Genomic DNA, 22,322 nt, shown 5'->3' on the forward strand with positions numbered 1-22,322 from the left:
GAGGGCTGGAGGGTTTAGTTGTGGGTTTTAATTATGGTCATTATGTAATTGGATAAAATGCTACAGTAAGTTCTGCAGTATTACAGGCACATCACAGGTAATGAAATACTTCTCCACAGGCCTATGTTGCCATTATATGAATAACATTTGTCACTGAACATATGCCTCCTCAGTTCCAATTACATTAAATATTTCAACTGGGAAACTAAGGCACAGATCAAACAGCCCATTTGAAACCACACACTTCGGACCAAGCCTGGACAGGCAGTGCAAGATGGAGCTCTGTAGTCACAGAGTTAAGAACAGTGTGGGAGCAAATAGATATTTCTCCCAGAACTTATTTTCCAGGCTCTTTACTATTGTGCTACTGCAAGTTTAATGCATGTACATTATTCAAAAATCCAGACTGTCAAATGAGAGTGTGATCAAGCCTGGGTGAAGCGTTCTGAGGATAAGCATTTTGTAATAGGGCTAAGCTCAGAGAGCAAATAGCTCCGGTAACTGAGATGTTTGCCCTCAGTGTGCTCCAATAAACTGATTTACCTTTCTTCTTTTTTTTCCCCTTTTTTTTAAAAAGCTGACGCAAGTTTGTCAAAGGGTGTTGTTGGGTGTAGCAGCTGTTGATTGGTTTATCCCATACACTCCCATTTGTCTTTAAATCACTGTTCAACTGCTCTAGGTTGCATATGAGTAAACTTTTTCTTACAGGTGCAATTCCTAAAAGATATCACCTGCAGTGAGGAAAGGAACCTGCTCAACTCAGAGGTAAACTTTCTTTGTTTATAAAATTTGATCAATGTAGTTTAGACACCAGCCACATCTTCAGAAATTGGAAACTATAAATTTAACTAATCTTTAAATATAAGTGCAATATGAAGGATGGGCTCCTTAAGATTTAGTGACATGGTAATTTGCACTGGCAGATATCTTTGGTATTTCTTCAGGAATGAAGTTTAGTCTTCTCTTTTGTACAGAAAATCAAAACCTAAGCAACCATAGAGGCAGCAAAAGTATTCAAAATTGTCTAGTCAATTAAGAAATGAATGATTGCTTTCCTTTGCAGCCCTCAGCTATCTTCTGAGAATTTTTTTCCAGGCTCTTAAGTTACTTGGCTAATATTTCTTTAAACAAACGAATTTGTGAAGGTGGGATTTACATTTTAATTGTTTATTTCACAGCTGCAACACTTACTTCATTTTGAAATAGCCACAGAGACAATAATGTTATAAAGTCACTTTCATGAAGACAAAGAATCTGGCAGAATCTGCTAAATCGGATACCATGGCAGAGATTACAAATACTGATATTGCAAAAATCAGGAAAGTGTTAGTCATATCTATGACCCGGCATTATTTGCCCAGTGGTTGTCCATTCGCCTAATGTTCTAACTGCAGACTGGACAGAAATCAATAACATTGTGAAATCAGATGCCAAAAATTTCATCATTTTCCGAATCATTGCTGAAAACCATTACTTAATAAATGATGTAGAACAGTACCCTGTACTTGAAGAGGAAAATTAGTTTTAAAGAGATAAATAACTGCCCTCTAATAATAGGTGAATTTCTTTTGCAATGAGTATTTCCAGTTTAATACCATACTTTAAGAAAAATCTTTTCTGTTCAGCCAGATGTTACAAGAGACAGCAAAAACATCACTGTATTGAAGCCAAGTCTGAGGAATACTGGAAATCTAAGAGATTTCTCTTGTATGTTTAGGCACCAGAATCATAACTGAAGCAGAAAGCGTTATATCCCAGAGAAGCTAAAGCTGATAAACTTTGGTGTTTCTCCTCCAGTATTAAAAGGCTGCGCTTCTGGCAGGACCCAGGCCTGCCCAACATTGGTTGCTGTGCTTTCATGCCATCCCTGCCCTGGTTCCTTGTTTTCCCCTGGGACCAGCAATCCAGCCAGCACAAACCCCTGAAGGGGTGCAACTGAGCACCGGATGCCAGTGCATTTCCCTTTATCTAAATATCTTGCAGGCTGAGTAACGACTCCAGAGGCACAGGGTCACCCCATGTCCCCCTCAGGTGAAGAAGTGACAGCTCTGCCTCTTCTGTGTTACTCATGGGGAGAACATGCTACCAGTGCCTGTACATCTTCCCAAACCCCTCAGTATCTGCAGTACTAGGAACCTGAAGATATGGATTGCCACCAGCTAAGGACCAGCTGTCAAGTTCTACTGAAGTTCAAAGGCACCATTGGTCATAATCAGTTATCAGTGTTTGCAGGATTCAAATCTAATAGCAGGCCTGTTTTATGGGTCTCATTCTCCCCGCTTCTATGCCAGTGGCTTTCAGCTCATGGTTTGCAAACCTCTTGAGCTCTACCAGCCTCTCCCTAAAAAGTTACAACTGCAAGAAAGCAGATTCTCAACAGACTTAATTTTGCCACCTGAGGCTTTGTACTTTCACAAGAAGACTTTTAGGAATTCACAGATTAAAAACAATAAAATAGAATAGAAAATCACTTCTCTATTCGGTAATTCCACAGCCTCTTGAAATGATGCCCATAAATCAGATGACTTGTGTAAATGTTTGACAGGGCAACATCCAGATTATTCTTAGGCTGTAACATGTACTTTCAGTCAGTTTTTCCAAATTGTTTGCTGTGCTGCACAAGCTTTCATCCTCAGCCCCTAACCTTTGTGCAGCTTAACTCCTGGCAACTTTTTTGCTTACTTTTCCTCCATTTCCCATCTCTTTGAAGATCTGTGTTTTTTGGACTGCCACTTCTGGGAAAGAAATTTCTCCAACAAGAGTTAGGCAGTGCACACAGGGGAGATTTTACTCTTTACCAGAACAGGGATAAGTACAGTTAGATTTGTTTGCCTGACTTTTACACCACAGATTGAAAATAAGCATCAAGAATTGGAAAAACTCTTTTTCTCAGACAGGGCAGAGTCTGCGTTTGAAGACAGTTCTGTGAATGAAACCACAGTTGTTAGGGCTCTGTCAGGGGTGGAGGGGTGAGGAGGGAGTGTTACTGGTTTTTTATCTCATGGAGTTATTCGTATCCTGAGCGGGCAGAATCCCCCAGGCACTGGAATTTGATTGCCAGCAGCTCTGCCCTGATGCCTGAGTCACTCATCCCCTCACACACACAAACGCTCTGTGAGGCAGCAGAAAGAATTAAACCCAGCCACTCTCTCTGGTAGGAAATTTCCTAATGCACTGTGATATTGCTTCTCCTTTTCAGCTGTCTGGTCTGGGTGAATGCTTTTAGTAAGAAGCAATGAATTTGACATTAATTTCTGGCCTGGAGTCAGTTTTAATCTCCAGGGTTGGTATTTAAAGTTTATATTTGCATTTTAGACACCTGCACTCCAACATCTTGCCACTACAGATGCTTGTAAATGTTCTTAAGAACAGCATATGATCAGTATCAGAGAATAGTGAAGGTCTGGTCATCAGCTGGACCTACACACCCATAAATGCAAACCCAGGAGAAAGGCTATTAAATAGTTGCAGATTTAGTGTTACAAAGAGCTAGACTTAGAAATTATTTGTTGCAGTGTTTTCTGATACTGTTATTATGGAGTGTTGAGCTGCATTTGGCATATGATATTCATGAAAATTGTCATGAATCTGGCCGGTGTGCCTGATTGCAGGGCAGCAGGTAAATGACCAGGAAACTCTAACTCTGGCCCCAAGCGTGCCGGCAGTGTGCTCTCTGATCTGTGCTCACTCCCTTCACTGGTGTCCCCTCAGCTGTGGAATGGAAATAGAGAATGCATCAAGGAATATCTTTGGGAAGGGAGAAGTATTGCAGAACTGCAGCATTTCTCACACAGTGTTTTCCTCTTGAATCTGGTAATAAACAAAGGAATTTATGTGTGTATCTTCAGATTAGTCTGTAGCACACAGCTGCTGAAATCCCAGAGGTGAAGTTCTCTTTGTAAATTTGGGTTATACAGTTTCATTTGGCCCATACAAGAAATAAAGAGTTAAGCATTTATTCCTATAATTTTTAAAAGGCAGGAATTTTTCTAATGGGGTAAAGATAATCGGTCTCATATCCATGTAGTTATCCTGTGTGAGACAGAGCTTCTAGTGATGGGTCAAGTAAGAATTAAACATCAGTCCACTGAAAAACAGAAACTGGCCTATCAGAATTGCACCTCCTAATTATCAAAAAATGGTCATACAGATGCTCACCTCTGTCAGATCCCAGTGAAAAGGTCTACAAAATCTACAAAACATTTAAACCCGTGGCAGTGTTAATCTTACAACAAACAGGAAAGCCAGCTATACTCCTTTTTTAACAGCAAGCATTTCTGCATCACCCTCCCTTAGAAATTCAAAAGCAGCAGTTCATGAAATTATTTTCTGCTGGCTTTGTATTTTTTCCAGATGCTGGACATCCGCTGTGCATCTGTTGCCCTCTGCACTCTTTACCATCTGAAGGGAGACAGGAGGACCAAGTGCTGGCATATAAAGAGCATTCACACTGGTTTATCTAATTTGAAGAAAACTCTAATGAGTTCTTTGTGTTTTGTTTGCAGAACAGAGTGTTCTGGCAGTCCCTGCATGATACAGAGGATCTGCAAGCAGACGGCGCGGTGCTGTTTACCCTGAAGAAGCGAGTGTGTGTGCTGGAAAGCGCTGACCGTTCTAATGGATCGCATGGAGCTGCAAAAAGTCAACATCGAACCTGATGGACAGAGCAACAGTGGGGAAAGCCTCGAAGACAGCTACGCAGAGCCGGCTGATTCAGAAAAGGCTGCAATTAGGAGGTAAGCATTTACCTGTTTTGTTAAGGCTGGAGAGCAGTAATCAATAAACAAGCTTCACTAATGGCATCTGGGACATTTTCCCACAGCACTGACCCTCCCTGCTCTGCTCTGGAGGACGGTGTGCCCAGAACAGCAAGGCAGCCCAGGTCCCCCCTTGTCTGCCACCACCTGGACTGACATCTGCGGGCTCGCAACACAGAGAACCCCTTGGCAATTTCCAGCTACTCCAGTCGCATAGTACATGTGTAAATTAATACACTCTCAGAGCAGTTCAACCTGAGCACACTGAGGGAGAACGCTTTCCAGGGCAAGGTATGGAGGGCAGCAGGGAGAGCCCACCATAGCACTAGGACCTGCATGGCTGGAAAAAGTCATCTCAAAACGAGCCATCAGTCTCTAGCTCTCGGCTCACTGCACCCCTCAGCACCTCAATGCGGCAGTGGCAAGGCCCTTTGTTCCCCAGATGTGAAGCATGTGCTCAGCTTTAGCGTGTTGCTGGCAGTACATAATTCTGTTTTTCAACATCTGCAGTCAAATGTAACTTGAAGATTACTGGGTCTAAAACTTAATTCCAAATCAAAGCAAAGATCTACTAAACATGCCAAAAGAGAGTTTCCACTGATGACAAAAGGCACTACTCAGATAAAATGTCTGTCATAAACTCTAATATTTTCTTACTTTTCTTTGTGTTCAGTCCCCTTGCTAGTGATGATGCAGAAAGTCAAAAGTTCCTTACAAATGGATATCTGGATAAAAAGAAATTGGAAGACTATAATGAAGAATATGTAAGTTTTATTCATTTTTAATGAACGAATGAATGATTACAAAGTATATCTTATTGACCTGAATTTTTTCTGAAAGATTCAGTAAGCAAAATTACTTTGGAGCTCAGCCAGCGTAATTTTTGCTTTCAAAGAATTAACACATTTTCTAACAGTTACTGCAGCAAACCGTTTCTGTTGTCGTAATTACAAGTAAAACTGAGTCTTTCCTTCACAAGTAATCAGAAAAATTCCTCAGATTATACTTGAGCTTCAGTAACATCTCCATGTAATTTCAGCTGAGATGTGCAGACAGGGTGGGTTAGCATCCATTTTCCTGACAGGACGTTTGGCTCAGAAGGACTTTGTTGTTCCTATGGCCAGGTAGATCTGTGCTTTAGTGCATGCACGCTTGTATTTCTAGTTTCCAGCATCTGTGTAAATGAACCGACCTCCAGCTGCATAGCTTTAAAGAAAGGACATTACTGTTTCAGCTTTATGATGCTGAACATTACATGGTCAGCACACCTTCAACTCCCTAGACAACTCCTCATGCAAGTGGAAGCACAGCACCAGTTCCTGGGGGGTGCATGTGCACGTGCATCCCCTGCTCAGGATTTAATGTTAATTTTTAGTGAATTCGATGAAATAAAAAGCATTATTTTATCAGTTGAATAACAGATTTTATTAATGAATGATCATATAAAATCAAAAATATTATTTGTGATTGTAAGTTAAGATTAAGAGCCATGTTCCCTTCTTTTGCACTTGGTGTCAGTTGTAACTCACTCAGACACCATCCCCTCTCTCCTGGTTTTGTCCTCTTCCATTCTTCTGCTTCCAATCCTAGGCACACAACGCTCCTTTCTTTCCTCCCCCAGACACACTTTTTGTTTCCCAAAGGAAAAAGCACATCCTACTTGGAGAAATATTCAATAATCTGTTGTATAAATCTTTTAGAAACTCTGAATATTTAAAAATCAATAATTGGAAAGTCTATTTGATAACAGCATGTATTTCCATAGAGGCTAGCCAACACAGCCAGTGTAACTGTGTCACCTTAGTTGCCTGTCAGGAATGTGGGCCTCCTCCTGACTGAGACAATGAAAGACTGGGAAGAGGCAAACACTACCAGCACGGCTATCTTGGGGGTAAAGAGACTCCTTATCATGGCTAGTGCCTCTGGGCTTGGGAGCCTTGAGAAAGCTCCACCTCTAGGGATCAAGGGGAAAACCAGCAGTGAGGATAATTAGCCAGTCATGCTTAGTAAAATGCAAGTGAACTGCCATTTTCTGTTCTTGCACCCAACAGCACAGGGGTAGAACTTCCTTTGGAATGTCCTCGTTCAACCTCAGCAATGCCATTATGGGCAGCGGCATCTTAGGGCTCTCCTATGCCATGGCCAACACAGGAATTATCCTTTTCATGTAAGTACATAGAAGGAGAAGCAAATAGTTTATAAGCAGGGGCCTGGAGCTGAAGTTTTTATGATTAGAGAGGTATGTTAAGCTTGGTTTGTTGGCTGAAGGTTCTCATAAGATCCTCTGTAATGAAAACATTTCAGCTTCACCACAAGGAACCATCCACTGCTGAAAACCCTTCTATTTATTTAATATTTTAGACCTCCTTTGTATTAGGAACACAATTGTGAATTGATACTGTGCAATCAAAAAACAGAAGGAAAGAACAGTATACTACCGGTCCTAAAATATCAAGAGCAATCTTGCCAGTTCAGTATGGGAATCCAACAAGGGAATTAAATTACCCATAAATATATTTACATCATTCCAACTATCTAATCACTGTGTAGAAATGGAGGAAGAATATTCGATATAATCTGAAATGGCAGGATGCTTTGAGTGCAAAGGGGTTCACAGATTTAATGTTGCTGCTTCAAGTCTGTTTGTACTCAATGTGCCCAAATGACAGCACTGGTCTGTGACTGACAAGCAGTATCTACACAGAACGAGTTTTGATAGTAACATACAGCCATGGGAAGTTTTTTAATTGGTGGCTAACATGTGGCTCCTTTTAATGAGACAAGCTATCAAAAATTAATCTTGGTTTTCTTTTTTTAATAACTGGTTTTAATTTTAGCTGAAGCCTTAATTTTAGCCTCCCATGAGACTGAAATAAAGCGTGATATCACGGTGTGGCAATAAGCCATTATTTGTCATAACTGAAATCTAGCATGTTTTTATACAGCTTCTTGCCTGTGGGGACTGTGTAACTGTGACAGCAACAACATTCAAAATGTTACATGCAGCTTCTAGTTGCTAAGAAACATTTCCTGTTTTGCCCATGTAATTTCTAACTGAAAATTAATTGTAGATTGAAATGCTGTTCTGTATAAGTGCTTCATAATACCTGCACTCAACTGGTTTAGATATAGTATTTGCAGAGCAAAAAATGGAAGCCAGTTCTAAAATTGACTGCATCAGGGTCAGAAAAATGTAGGATTTTTTTTCCTCCAGCTTTCTCTGAGCAGTTGTGCTAACTAGTATGTCCATAAATGATCACTGTAAAGAAAACTGTGATACGTTAAGCCTCACTAACAGGAGAAAAATACCTTTATAATATGTTTCTTTTGAAACTCTGTTCATTCTGACTGGTTGCTGAAATTCTGGTACAAGCCTATGATATTAGCTCTTTCGGCAGTGCTAAAGCAGGGGGTAATGCTAAAGCAAAAAACAAAGGCATGCCCACCCACAGCTCACTGTCTTTACTGTGCTATTTCCATATTTCCTGCATGAGAACATTCTCTGTTCTGGTAGAGGAAGGAGTTTTATTTAAAAGTATAAACTTGTGTGTAGATATTGTTACCCCCACAGCATTTATCCACTTGCTTGAAGTTCCTCTGTTTTCACAGATCATGATGTTAGCGTTAGTGGGATAGAAAAATACCATCTACTGAATGGAAACTACTGGACATGAATTCTAATTTAGATCATGCTGGCAGCATTGTCTGAATTTTTGTAATTACTGTTCTCACGTTGCCCGAGTGCTTTCATGCTGGAAGGTGTTCTACAGGGTGAAGGCAAATAGAGGGCTCCTAAAACTCAGAAGCTCCCCCAAAGTTCCCATTACATCCTTCCCACGGGGGAAGTTTACAGTGGCATGGAGCCTGCACCAGAGTAACGCTTCTGCTGCACAGCATGATTTAGCAAGTGCGACCAGGAGGACTTTGGTTTACCCCACCTCATGTGTCAGGGCATGGAGACCATGTCTCTGAATAGCATCTGTATGGGTGCCCCTGAACAAGGAGGATGCCATCTCAGCAGGATGCACTGTCTTGATCCCCCCTTGCCATATGAGCCCACAGCAGGAGACAACCCTGCCCACATGAAGGTGGTAGCACTGTCTGTCTCTCTTGAAGAGGGACACTTTACAGGAAATCATGATGGTCTGGTGGTGGTCACCTGGCCCCAGGGCCTCTGTCTGGTCCTAGACTAACTCATTTAAGAACTTGGCTGTCAGTGTCTCCCATATCTGTACCAAGCCACATGTTCAGTGGAGTGGAAGGTGTGGGCACAGCCTCCTGTTAAGCCATGGAACAAAGTGCATCCATATTTTCTATCTCTGTCAATGTTATCATCGCATTCCCTTCCTCACCAGCACTCATGCAGGCTGATGACAAGGTGCTTATGGTGATAGGATACGCTGTCCACAGTGCTATGCCCTGAAAATGTCATACAAAGCTACATTTTTCACAAGCAGTTTACAAGAGGCAGGTAGCTGAAATCACGTAGGATGCACCTGTTGTGTGGAAGGAACATGGCAGTAGTCAGAATTACTGAATTCAGGCACTGGTACCATCAAGCAGACTAAGGCTAGAAGACTCAGCTACCAGTGCTCCAAGAGCAGGTTTTCCAGTGTTGTGCCATGCTTTAGCGTTATGCAAGATTTCTAATGTACTTACACAGCAGGCAGCTAACCTGCACTGCACAATGATACAGCAGAAGTCAAAAGCAGTGACCAGGTAGGAGGTAGCATTAAAGTTGTCCCAGTCACGATTGGTTTTGTGTTTCATTTTTGTGGATTTTTTTGAAAGCTCTGATTAAGAGAGAGATGAAAATGAGAAATCAGAGGGCAGGTAAGAGTCCAAAGACCAGATTCTTTCATAGAAACCTGTTTACTTTAGTAGGATCTTATTAAGATACAAGATTCTGTCCGTGTAGAATAGCACAGAACTGGCACTTACTGGACTTAAGCCTTCAGGGGCTTTTAGAATGTATAAGGTGCAACTGTACTCACAAGTAAGCTACAGGTGACACTTAGCTCTGCATTTAGCACTAGGAGACCAAAGAACAAACTTGCTGAAGACTACTTACATGTTGAACTTCATGAGAATGAGCATGTGTATGTTCAAATCAACTGAGTGTCTCTGATGTCCTGCTTAGGATTCTGGTTTCTGCTTTGCCTTGCAGAGTTTTGCTGCTCAGCGTAGCAATATTGTCACTCTACTCGGTCCACCTTTTACTGAAGATATCAAAAGAAGGAGGTAGGATAATCAGGCTGTGATTGAAAGAGAGTCCCTACTGCATGCATGTATTTTACCTTGGAATGCAATTTATCAAGTATGTCCAATGTAGTGGCCCATGTTTCTATTTTGGTTTTGGTTTTGTTCGGGTTTTTTTTTCAGGATCATTAATATATGAAAAACTGGGAGCAAAGGCATTTGGCTGGCCTGGGAAGTGGGGTGTTTTCATTTCAGTCACAATGCAGAATATTGGAGGTAAGAGACAAAAGTTTTCTAGCTTCCAGTGCTCTTCCTACAGAACACAAGTGCTTTGTTTCTCTTCTCTGTCTGGCTAAACGGCATCAGAGATGCACCAGATACAGCATACATTGTATTTCAAAAAGGAAGGATATGAGGAATTCATCTCACTTCTTTTCAGCTACCTGACACTTCAGTGTTTGGTGAAAGACAGTTGCCTGGGATCTCTCCATGGCCAGTGAAGAGGCTTCAGTGATGGCTAAAGTGGCCTGACTGACTGTTCTCAAGAAACTGGCCATTTCTCTTTATTGAGTACAGCTAAGACTGTTCTTAGCATCTAGTTGAAGCATCTGCTTCAACTTTGAAATGATTAGTGTGACCTAAAAGGAACAGGGTTCTGACTTCTCCATAAAAGGCCCTTCAGTAGTTCGTTTTTCAGCTGAATTCTCTCCTTGAAATAACAGTTGGGTTGTGTTACTCCCAAGATGTGTGTTTAAAGTAATTATTGAATGTATTCACTCACAAAGATGCTTCCTGTGAAATATCTATCAAGTAACCTCCATCCTTTCAGAACAGGAGACTTACCAATATCAACAGTAGTGGTAGACAGTACATTCATTCAACAAAGCTTTTTTTCCTTTACTATCTCAGAAGAAGCCTTTTAGGAGGCCAAAGAACACCAGGTCTGAAACCACAGGGATGTGTATATTTTTTTATAGACTCCTTAAGGAGAGGTAATGGAAATTTAAATTAAATGTGCCATTAGTCAATTAAATTTGTGCAGGTTTTTTGGTAATTTCTCTATTGGAACTTACTATGTTTTGCAAATCTCCATCAACAGGTCATTACTGTCCTGTTACAGCAACTTTGCTACAAAAATAGAGGTAGTTCACATCTCTCTACTGCAAAAGACTTTTTTATTTTGTTCATAAAATATGTTATTCTATGGTATTCCTTTCCTTCCTCAAGCCTGCATATCAAATTGGTTGAATTCAGAAATGAAGTATGCTTCCCTATTAAGGAGGAATAGCTGTTCCTCTAGTCCTTGTCTAGATTGATCCATAGGTCTCCAGAGACCTCCCTGTGACAAACGTAAAACAAATGAAAAAAGCATTACTTCCCACCGTACATTTTAAATGAGATGTGTAGAAGTCCACTCTTACTTCAGGAATCTTGACAACTAGTTGATTTCTTTATATATATAGAAGATACTGGAAGAAAGAAGTTGAAAGTATGAAGGATAAGGTAGCTGAAGAGATCTAGAGGAGGAAACAACTAAAGTTACTACAGAATGAGGATGGACAGCGTCCATTGGAAAAAAGACATAACAAAAAAGCAAAAAGAAGTTCAGAGGGATTTAAGTATGCTATAAATTCAGTAGTAACTGTATTGTATTCTAATACAGAATGCTAGATGTCATTCAGACCATGTTCATAACAATATAAAGGATTTGTTTATTGTCACACTGCTATTTAAACAAAACTCATTTCTCTACTTTAGCAAAAACTTTTCTCTTTTTTTTGGAACTTAAGTTTTCTCTGAAGGTGTTTGTTTTGTTTGGGTTTTTTTCCAGCAATGTCGAGCTACCTCTTTATTATTAAATACGAACTTCCTGAAGTCATCAAAGCATTTATGAAACTTGAGGAGAATTCTGGGTAGGTGCCTTTTCCCAGCCTGAACCTCAGAGGAAAATTTTTCACTTCAGTGTCAATGATGATTGTTTTTATTTTTATTCTTCCTCTTTAGAGAATGGTACCTTAATGGGAATTACCTCGTCATACTTGTAACAGTTGTGATTATTCTTCCCCTCTCCCTTCTAAAAAGTTTAGGTAAGCTTAATACCTTGCTTAAGCTTATTTCTTATTCCTGTTATGACTGTGAATTTATATGTAACTGAACTGTTCTGTTCTGTTTGTTTTTCTTGCTGCACAGGTTATCTTGGTTATACAAGTGGGTTTTCGCTGACCTGTATGGTTTTCTTTGTCGGTGTGGTAGGTGACTGTTTGGGTATTGTCTCCAGGCAAATACAGACTCTGTAAACCTTAAACACTGTTATTCTTACCATGACAATTTAATGGGGGTATTAGAATAGCACCTCCAAGTGAATCAAATCAACAACCTATTGCTTAATGGAGTCAGAATAAAAAAAATCAGTTTAAAAAACTCTTGAGAATAAAAAAATAGAGCAGAGACAGAGTAACAGCAAATATTTGCAGGAGAAACAGAAGTCGTAGCACTTGGTTTCCTGCTTCCTGTCTTTCTGAGTGTCTGTTTATACTTCTGTTGGAATACCACAGATGTGTAATCTCCTACAGTGCTACTCTTCTGATAACATTGTCTACTCTTTTGTAGGTAATCTTCAAGAAATCCCAAATACCCTGTCCTCTTCCCATCATGGACCAGGGGATTGAAAACTGGACCACCACCAATAGCACAGGGCCAATGTACCAGGTCATGTTATCAAATGAGTCACTCGGTTCTGGTGTGAATTTCATGATGGACAACACAGCCGGGCACTTTCCGAGCCTTGAGGAGCCAAAAGATGCCTCCCCAAAAAGCGGAGTAGAATACGAAGCACACAGCGACAACAGTGACAAGTGCCAGCCAAAATACTTTGTGTTCAACTCACGGGTAAGGGAGATTCTGTAGAATTTGTCTTTCACCACTTGTACCACAGCTACACTGCTGCCTGCCAAAAGTCAGAGGTACAGCCGTGACCATTCTTACTAATGGGAGCTTTATTTTACAGACTGCCTATGCAATACCCATCCTGGCATTTGCATTCGTATGCCACCCTGAGGTGCTACCAATATACAGTGAACTGAAAGAGTAAGGTTCTTAAATTTTGTCCAATACTTCCAGTTATCCAGTGATAGATAGAGAACAATTTCTACATGTTGTCCCTTGATTGCTGGTGTGTAAACACCCACATGATAATGATTTATTGCTTTCCATAGTAAGCAGATACTGGCTTTGCTTTGATCTTGTAGTCAGATATTGGTGACAGAGAACCACTGCATTGATCGATACTTACTTAGGAAAGGAGGAATCTGGACAGTCCTTCAAATGATCTGAAATAAACCAGGGAACTTGGTTGCACTGAAACAGATCATTCTGGTTTCTAATAGTATCTTAATGAGTTCTGTGCCTGAGTCAGTTGCTGCTTACTCTTAAAGTTTCTTGGGATGCCATTGGTTTGGGTGTCTTATGTAGGCTCTTCACTCAGCCTGCTTTACGTAACCAATATCCAAAATCAAATACATTTGCTTAAAACAGTGCAGAGTTGATAGTTGGGAAGGGCTAATAAAAGGCATTTGTTGAACAGCAAAAATTGCATTACACGAGGATGTGTTGGAAAACTCAAGGAGGCTAAGATCCATTACCTCCTGTTTCAGTAGGTTTAACCTCAAAAGCAATAAAAATTCTCATATGACTTGGGAAAATGCTTGCAGGTTCTGTAAGATGAAGATTTTCTTTAACCAAATGATGTATGAAGAAAGGATTTGATCTGCAAGGGATTCTTGAACCTGCAGAACAGCCCTATGTAGATATAAGTGTATGTTCATATAGAGATGGCTGAAAGCTCTTGTCTATTATTATTAACAGACCTGTAATTCTAGTCACTCCATTTGTTTTAATCTAAAATACACCATTTGAGATTGACATTTAATAAATAATGATATACAAAATAACGTGGCACATTTTTATGTTGTCACTGAGAAAGCACTAGAAATGGAGTTTCAACACATTTTATAAATCTGTGCTGCCCTGCACAGAGTTGTAAAACATCAAGAACTCTATGTAACCGATATAGTTGCTATGAACTTACTATCCAGCGAGGGTATGTCAGAGAGCTAAGATACGTCAGAGCACTTCTTGTACAAGTAGAGGCTTTATAGGACTGTTACTCTCTTTCTTTCGTACTTCAGTCGCTCCCGAAAGCGGATGCAGAATGTCTCAAATGTCTCCATCACTGGCATGCTTATCATGTATCTTCTGGCTGCCCTCTTTGGATACCTTACCTTCTATGGTAGGTCAAAACCCTGTCTCTGCAGAATTTTCTCTCACTTTTTAAAGCAGACAAGCTGGTTCTGTCGCAAAGGCTCGAGTATTAATGTATTTTCTGGGGGTTTGAATCCAAGTGTAAGCAACATTCAATTATAATACACAGTGTGTAACCTTCTGAATGAACGGTGGGACTTACCCAGCTGTCAGGCCACAAGTTCCTCACCTGTGAGAGACTCAGAGGCACCTACTAGGGTGCCTACTAGGGGGACTGGTTTTGTTTCCCTTGGCTTTGTGAACTCAGACAAGAAGCTGCTGTAAACTTGACTCTTGGCAAAGGCCAAGAGTACTAAAAATACTCTAGTGCTCAACAGTTTTACATGACACTATTAAGTGCTATCCAGTCTGTCTCTGACGCCACTAGTTCAGCTTCATCTATGCTGAAAAACAGGTGCAAATCATTCTAGTGTAAAAAGAAATCTGGATGAGCTAGACTAACTGATAGGCAAACAGAGTAGTCCCTCTATTAGCGCACTATTGTGCAGACGCCACCTCTTTTTACCTTGTTAGTTCCTCCATAGAGCAGAGAAGTGAATGATACAGCACAATCTGCTCCCTACCACTGGGGCAAGAGGGCTCTGTTTGAGAGCTGGGACATCTGGGTGCAGGTCAGAAGGAGCTGTTACCAGTTCAGTGAGTTGTTTCATGTTCCATATCACAGAAATTATTTTTACTTCAGATTCTGCATCCACTTAATGACTTTCTCAAAGTCATCTCAAAGATACTAGAGCAGAAAGCATCACCTCAGAGCTGTATTACCCTCATAGTCTCTGAATGATGGACTTGTATCAGTCAGGGTGGGAAAATTCCTTTCATGTCTAGCCCATAACATGTATCTAATGACAACAGCTGGGCTAAAGTTAATCTTACCTCGTATCTGGCTGCAGTGTAAAGATTCTTGTAAATGTGCAAGGTACTGCTTAAGTGATTTAACCCCTTTCTGTTTCCTTTTCGTAGGAGAAGTTGAAGATGAGCTCCTTCATACATACACTAAAGTGTACACCTTCGACACCCTCTTGCTGTCAGTTCGCCTGGCAGTGCTGGTGGCTGTAACCCTGACCGTGCCTCTTGTCCTTTTCCCTGTAAGTAACACGGCTGAAATCAGGACTAACCCATATACACTGACTGAAGGTGCTCGGCACAGACAGATTTTAGCACTGAAGAAAAGTAAGCCTGAGCTTTTTATTTAGAGAGCTCTGTTTTCTCACACACAGTTTGATGAGAGCATGAACCTTAGGCAGTTAGGGTTGCAAAATTCGAAAGACTGAAATAAATCAGTCTTTATAAATAAATCAGGAATGACTTCTCTGTCTCTCTCTTGCTCTTTCTGTACTATATTTATCAGAGCAGTGCTAAGTACCGAAGACTCGGAGATATACTGAAACTACTTACAAGGTTTCCTAATACAGACATAGGCACCTACTATAGCATCCAAACTTAGGACAGACACATGAAGCTCAGATCACGCATTGTGCAGGACTCCCAGGCCAGGCTGCCAAAGTACGAGGACAGAGGCCCTTGTTCCCACCTTACATGCTTGAGTCTATGGACAGGTGAGGAAGCTAAATGCCAGAAGAAAGAGGCATATAGGACTCAGTTGCATAGTCAGTTGTCTGAGCAAATTTTGGAGCTTCTGTGTGCTCTTCACAGGGAAAAGCACAATAACCTCAGTAGCATGGACAGAAAGGCACAGCTAAACAATTTGCTTTGCAGAGGGACCAACCCCCTCAGGGATCAATCTCCCCTGGTGAGCAGAGCTACAGGCTCCTGAATGTATAAGACTGTCCCTCATGCCTTCCATGAGCTACCATGCAGCAAAGGAGAAAATAGCCAATCTTCACCATTTGGTTTTGGGAGGCTGGTGTGTCATTTATACAGCATGTACAAACAAGCCCAGCATCATGCTGCTGGAGGGCTCCCAGCAAGCTGCATCACACCACAGTGTTCCCATGAGTAACCCTGGGGTCCTGTTGCTCCGCTGTCCTGGATGCAACACACACTCTGCATATGTACTGTTTCCAGGCTTGCTGACAAATGCCTAAGAGCAGTGATCCCTGTTCAATGTTGTCTATTAAAAAAGGGTTCAGGTATAAAACACCCAGGTGATCAGTCCTTGTAGCTTGGAGAGGTCCAGTGCTCTGCCTTAAACATCATGTTCAGACCAGTGGCTAAATGTTTAAATTAGTCTTAACAAATTGATCAGTCTTCATGGGAAAAACAAGCTAAGGGCATTGCAAAAGCCTCTGTCAGGTGTAGCATTTTGTATTTTTAGATTTCTGTATAATCATTTTTATATCTGAATAGTTAGCAGTTACATACCACAGTGCTGATTGCTCCATTAAAAGAACTCCTGAGAAAATACCATTTGCTTGCAAACCGGAATATCAAAGAGTTTTGTACATTATATCAGGACAGCCAGCTTAACAGATCTTATTACTTCAAATAAGGGGTATAATTGTATCAAGTATTTTTTTTAATGAATCACTCCATTTGTATTTTCTTAAAGTAGTCAGATATTTTTTTTTATTTTTTAAAAAAATTTATTGCATTGCCAGAAAAATAAATGAGGTATAGATCTATTTACCATTAGTCACTGTAAAACTTCAGTTTGATAGCTCCTTTTTAAGGACTGTATCACAGAAGGAATAATGCACAATATGCTGACAGTAAGTTCACAGGAATGCAGGCAGAAGTTTTTTTCTGTAATAAAGCTGTTTTACACCAACTCAAAAACTGGACAAAATATTTTCAATCTGCCTCCATCTTCCTAATACTGGTTCACATCAACCTGAAAAACATGAAATACAAAACTCATGCTGTGTTTTCAAGTGATGTACTACACTGAGAGAATCCCATATATTTATTCAATTGCCAAACACATGCAGAAGCGGTTATATGTTACTTTAAAACAACCAAACAGAAGTGTGTTTGGAGCTTTATTCAGTGTAGAAATATTTTTTTCAGTGGTACTTGAGAATAACACTGTCTCCAGCCACCAAATGGATTTGCTTCTGACCTTTTTTCTACTTTCCATCTTTCATGTTGTAAAAGCAAAAAAAATTCCATGAAGTGTGAGAAAGTCAGTGAAGCAAAAAAAGATCTCTGCAATAGCTTTTGGGATTATAATTTCCAAGTGGCATTGAAAAATATGCTTTTCTTTTCTGATATGTATATGTATATATTTAATTATTAAGTAAAACAACGGCTTTATCCTTCAGAAAAGTAAGTGACAGAATTCTTGTGGGATTTTCAGAGGGATCAGGTTCAGGAATACAGCAGTTCATATTTGACACATGCATTTTTCTTGCCTGATTAGTACTTATAGTGAGGGGTTCTTTGAGGATTTTTTTTTGCTGATATTAGCATCTTTCAGTTGAACAGATTTCATGTCCCTGATTTTACACCCTATTTATTTGACTTTCTTTTACACTGCAAATATTTGAGTTTCTGCATTAAACTGTGAACCCAGTTCTCAAAAACCTACAACAGAGTGAGATTACATTATGGGAATCAAAGACTGAAAACACATTTTTTCAGTCAGAATTTCTCACAGCAGAGGTAACTAACATAGATAATTTTTGTAAGTGAAAGGAAAGATAAACTAATTGTTGTTTTACTTTCCCTGCTGTTTTTCATCTTGCAGATCCGTTCATCTGTCAGTGCATTGCTGTTTCCCAAAAGGCCATTTAGCTGGATTAGACATTTCCTGATTGCAGCAGTAATTTTGGCTTTTAATAATCTGCTTGTAATTTTTGTCCCAACTATTAAAGACATTTTTGGATTTATCGGTAGGTTTCATAAATACTTCTATTGACTCTTTTATCCTTTCTACAACATATTTAAATTCGTGAACTGAAGGGCAGTCTCTGTTTGGGTCTTACAGCAGAGTAACGTAAACACAAATTGAAGTTAAAGGGGATATAAGAATTCCCAAACAGCTGACAGACAAAGCTACAGACTACCCAACTTTGTTGTTACTTTGCATGAGGCACAAGGAATCCAATAATCCCAGTATAAAAACTGGTAAGGAATTCCCATTTTGACCAAAAGGGAATTTAATACGTGCAGGAGAGGGAAATCACCTTTGGTTTTCAAGCCACTAGAGCAGAAAAAAATGTATTGACTTCCAAACTGTTACACTAGAAAAAGGAGAAGAGTGACACATTTCTTTTGACATTAACAGTTCTCTCCCTGCCACTTTCTTTTGGTCAGATTTGGCCTCTGACCAAAGAGGTCCATGAAGAGCCTCCATGCTCTGAAGTGCTTGAGGGCTCAGGGATGCAGATGCCTTCAGGAAAGATACCTCCATGGGGTTTCTGCAGCTGGTTTGCTCCTCCCTGCCTTTTATACCTGGGCCACCATGCTAGGCTCTGCTGAGCAGAGAGGAGTGGGCAGTTCTTAGGCACAGATCATCCACGCTCTTTTCAATACCTGCTTTCCAGGGTCATCCTGCCCTGGGAATGTCTAGTTGCCCTTGCTTCACCAGCTGACATGTAGACATCTGCACCACAGGCAGCCACACCACTTTGAAAAAATGCTTCCAGTAAAAAGTGTCTCTTCAGGCCCCAAGCACCCAAATCAGTGTTTGGACATCTACAGCTCTCTGTGAATGTTGTCTGCAGAGAGAGCCCTTTGTGCAGCTGGGCTCAGAAAGGCTGCTGCCTCCCCACAGGCTCTCTTTTGCTGGTGTACCACTCTGCTTTTCTGTCAAATGGTGCAGCACTCAGCTCTGCTTTCCCTTCCAGGAGCCTCTTCTGCTACACTGTTGATTTTCATCCTCCCTGCTGCCTTCTACCTGCAAATTGTTGAGAAGGAACCCCTGAGGTCTCCCCAGAAGATTGGGGTAAGACAACTGGGGGCAGTTACAAAAGGAAGGGTGGGAGAGTGTGTGCTTTCCACTCATCATTAATACTCAGGCCTTTGAATTGCAACATCTGGCACTTGCTCATAAATGGTAGTGTCTCACTCAAAATACAGGTTGGGCAGTGGGATTCAGCTGAGGCTTCACAAGACAAAGCCTTTAGTGTCCTACTGCTCCTGACACTCACCTACATGCTCAGGATAAAGTGTGTCTTAAACCACTAGGAAAGGGGACTTACTTAATCCGACTTACGCTGTAGTTAACACCTGCATTTGCATAAATAGCATCAAGACAGTCTGTAAGAAGTTGTTGGTTCATCCTAGAAGACCAGCTGTGGATTAAGAGGAAGATTGAGGTCAAGGTTAAGAAGGAAGTTGTACTGCAGAGATAAGTAATAGCGAGCTCTCCTCTGAGACAGATCCATACACCTACAGGATATACATATGAAGGTCTATTATTTATGCACAGCATATGTCTAAATGTCATACTGGACTGCCACTTCAATACCTTTCATCCTGAACATCAGTAACTGTCTGCACATTTAACTGTCACTGAGGAAATGTTCTTTGAAAATGTCATCAGAAAAGTTACTAATGAAATACATATGTGGGCACATAATACAAACAGATGAGCACATCTATATGTATGTTAACAAAAGACATGTAAGTTCAACTCATACAGACTTCCATTATAAGAGAAGTTTATTATAACGAAATGATTTCTACAATGTCTTGTAGCAGTTATTATAGAAACACTGTGATTATTTTTTCATGTGTCTTTGCTCACTTTTCATGTTGCTTTGTGTTAGGCACTTCTAGAATTTCACACCCTGCACTGAGATCACGTAGAATATTCATTTTTATTTTACAAGATGAAATATTGTTAAGTGTGGACAGATTATGGTAAACTAAAGCTCCGCTTAAGCAAAGGGTGACTACAAACATCTGAATCACTTGAATATATACAAAGATGCTGTCAGATAAGAGATACGGGTTTACCTGTTTGTCTAATAAGGATCAAACAGATTAACTCTGAAGTTGTTCTTAATGTCAGAGACTACGATCATTTAAAAAATCGTCAATTTTTAAAGATTAAAAAAAAAAGTTGTTTCTCTGTTATATTTTTTATTATTGTTCATAGTACCAGCGTGGGTAGTTTTCAGATCTAGCTGTGTAAAGTCCATCTCTCTTGGACTGAAATTCACACAGGACTAACTTTGATTCATGTAGCCCTTATAACATTACTTGGGCTTTAGTCACAGCAAATAACCCAAATTTAGGTCCTGGGTATTACATTAGTGCAGATCCAGTGGGACAGTCTGTGAGCTACAGACTGCTCAGTCACTTGCTTTATTAATAGAATTTCATTTTCCAATTGCAGGCTCTAATTTTCCTCATAGTTGGCATAATCTTCATGATTGTGAGTATGACTCTTATTGTAATGGACTGGATTTACAATCCACCAAGCTCAAGACGTCATTGACCTGTGAAGACAACCAAGTGCTTTTTATAACACGAGTATTTGTATTGTGTGCTCTGAAGAATATCTAAATGAATTTGGGCAACAAGTCTAACACTCAGCTTTGTCAACTGGCTTGTAAAAGCTGTCATCTTTCAGATAGGCAGGTCAGTCTATCGGGCAGGGAAGAGTTTCTCTTGGACCTGGGCAGCCATTCCCATGATCATCAGATCAAAAACAAGGCACTGGGGTTTTCTGGCCATTGCCTTTCCAAGGCTCTAGGAACTCTGTTTACTATCATCATGGGAGATTTTGAAAGGAGTGACACCAAGCTATTTTTGAGGACTATGTCCAAAGTTATTTTGGTTTTGAAAATAGAAAGCATTCACCATACTTTTCATTTCACCTGGCGTCACCCCTTTCAAAATCTCCCATCATTTTGACTGACCTGCCTATCTGAAAGATGATGGCTTTGACAAGCCAGTGGACAAAGCTGAGCGTTGGATTTGTTGCCCAAATTCGTTGCCCTTAGCAGGTGACAGCTGTCATACAGAATAAAGCTTTCTCACAGAGATTCTGTGTTGGGGCACGTGCTTGAAGAACAGCAGAGTATTCTCATTTTGTTGTTAAAGATGCCTGTGCTGGAAATACCAGTCATTTCTGCTGTAGGGGTTTTTTTTGTTGTTCAGTTCTTAGTTACTGTGTGAGCTTGCATCACTGAACAAGTTGTATCCTCCATAAAAACTTGTCTTCCACTCTCACAGGAATTTAAGGAGACCACAAGGTGTGGCAAAGCACCCTATCCAGTATTGTTCAGTATTTGTGTATTTGATAAATGTTCAGTGCAGGAAACTGTAATTTGTTATATATAAAAATGTATGTATTTATGTACATAATTTTTTGTTTTCCTCTAGTCATAAATATGTGGTATATGATTTTTGATTTTTTTTTTATGTATCACTCTGTTTTCATAGCCACACACTTAATATTGTTTTGGAGGAAATATGTTGAATTGTTGGGTTTGTAAAAGGTTCATTTTTATTCACCAGTGTTTGAAATATCCCTGTAGCAAGCCCTAACTGCTACCTGTGTAAAAACACATTCTTATGTTTACTACTTACGTTACAATAAATGGCAAGATGTTTTCCTGTTCAGAATTTTTAATGCATGTCTTAAAGTTTTGTATTACCATTGTACACCACAATTTTGAATTACTTGCTCAGTTGCTGTGCCTCATCTTGTCTCTGCATATGTCAGCATTCAGCAACATCCTGTATAGTTAAGTTATGCAAGGGTAACACCATTACTGACAATCTCAAGTGTATCATGCTATACAGCTGTTCAAGACAGGAGGAAAAAAGGGTTGCATTCCATGTTACATTCATGCTTAATTAACAGTCAGATCATGAATTGGTCTGTGTTGTGGAGAGCTCACTACATATGCTCTCTGCACACAGCAGGGAAAATCAGCCCGAGCGGTCTTGCTGCCTCCTTAGCAGAGGGAACGAGTGGGAAGGTGCGACTTGGGTTTATCATGCTTTCACAAATGCAAGCTCATGTAATAGGAGTTTTCATTATCTGACTTAGAAATCTGTTGAGTGCATGCCTGTTAATTCAGAAGGCTGTGAACACTCAAAAGTTGTTTCTGTTCCCGCCTTCACACAAAATTCTGTTTGTGTGCGTGTGCGTGCGTGTGCATGCATGTGTGCCTGTGTGTGTGTGTA

The 22,322-nt window shown here is 40.3% G+C and overlaps 1 protein-coding gene across 2 annotated transcripts in view; it reads left to right on the forward strand.

The window, feature by feature from the left end:
* Positions 1 to 21,762, forward strand: part of SLC38A4 (solute carrier family 38 member 4) — a 36,137-nt gene extending 14,375 nt beyond the window's left edge. Inside the window, exons 2-17 of one of the 2 annotated variants that reach the window (XM_048302220.1) lie at positions 709 to 765; positions 4,506 to 4,736; positions 5,431 to 5,521; positions 6,809 to 6,924; positions 9,925 to 9,998; positions 10,140 to 10,232; positions 11,788 to 11,869; positions 11,961 to 12,043; positions 12,147 to 12,205; positions 12,567 to 12,845; positions 12,964 to 13,043; positions 14,144 to 14,244; positions 15,237 to 15,361; positions 17,923 to 18,067; positions 19,025 to 19,122; positions 20,521 to 21,762. In XM_048302220.1, the coding sequence (XP_048158177.1) occupies positions 4,618 to 4,736; positions 5,431 to 5,521; positions 6,809 to 6,924; positions 9,925 to 9,998; positions 10,140 to 10,232; positions 11,788 to 11,869; positions 11,961 to 12,043; positions 12,147 to 12,205; positions 12,567 to 12,845; positions 12,964 to 13,043; positions 14,144 to 14,244; positions 15,237 to 15,361; positions 17,923 to 18,067; positions 19,025 to 19,122; positions 20,521 to 20,622 (1,647 nt within the window). In that variant the 5' untranslated portion in view covers positions 709 to 765; positions 4,506 to 4,617 and the 3' untranslated portion in view covers positions 20,623 to 21,762. Of the gene's footprint in view, positions 1 to 668; positions 766 to 4,505; positions 4,737 to 5,430; positions 5,522 to 6,808; positions 6,925 to 9,924; positions 9,999 to 10,139; positions 10,233 to 11,787; positions 11,870 to 11,960; positions 12,044 to 12,146; positions 12,206 to 12,566; positions 12,846 to 12,963; positions 13,044 to 14,143; positions 14,245 to 15,236; positions 15,362 to 17,922; positions 18,068 to 19,024; positions 19,123 to 20,520 lie in introns of those variants that run through there. The other variant, XM_048302219.1, reaches the window with a different exon arrangement.
* Positions 21,763 to 22,322: the final 560 nt, after the last annotated feature.

The sequence above is a fragment of the Corvus hawaiiensis genome, chromosome 4, assembly GCF_020740725.1.
Source record: "Corvus hawaiiensis isolate bCorHaw1 chromosome 4, bCorHaw1.pri.cur, whole genome shotgun sequence".
Lineage (NCBI taxonomy): Eukaryota > Metazoa > Chordata > Aves > Passeriformes > Corvidae > Corvus > Corvus hawaiiensis.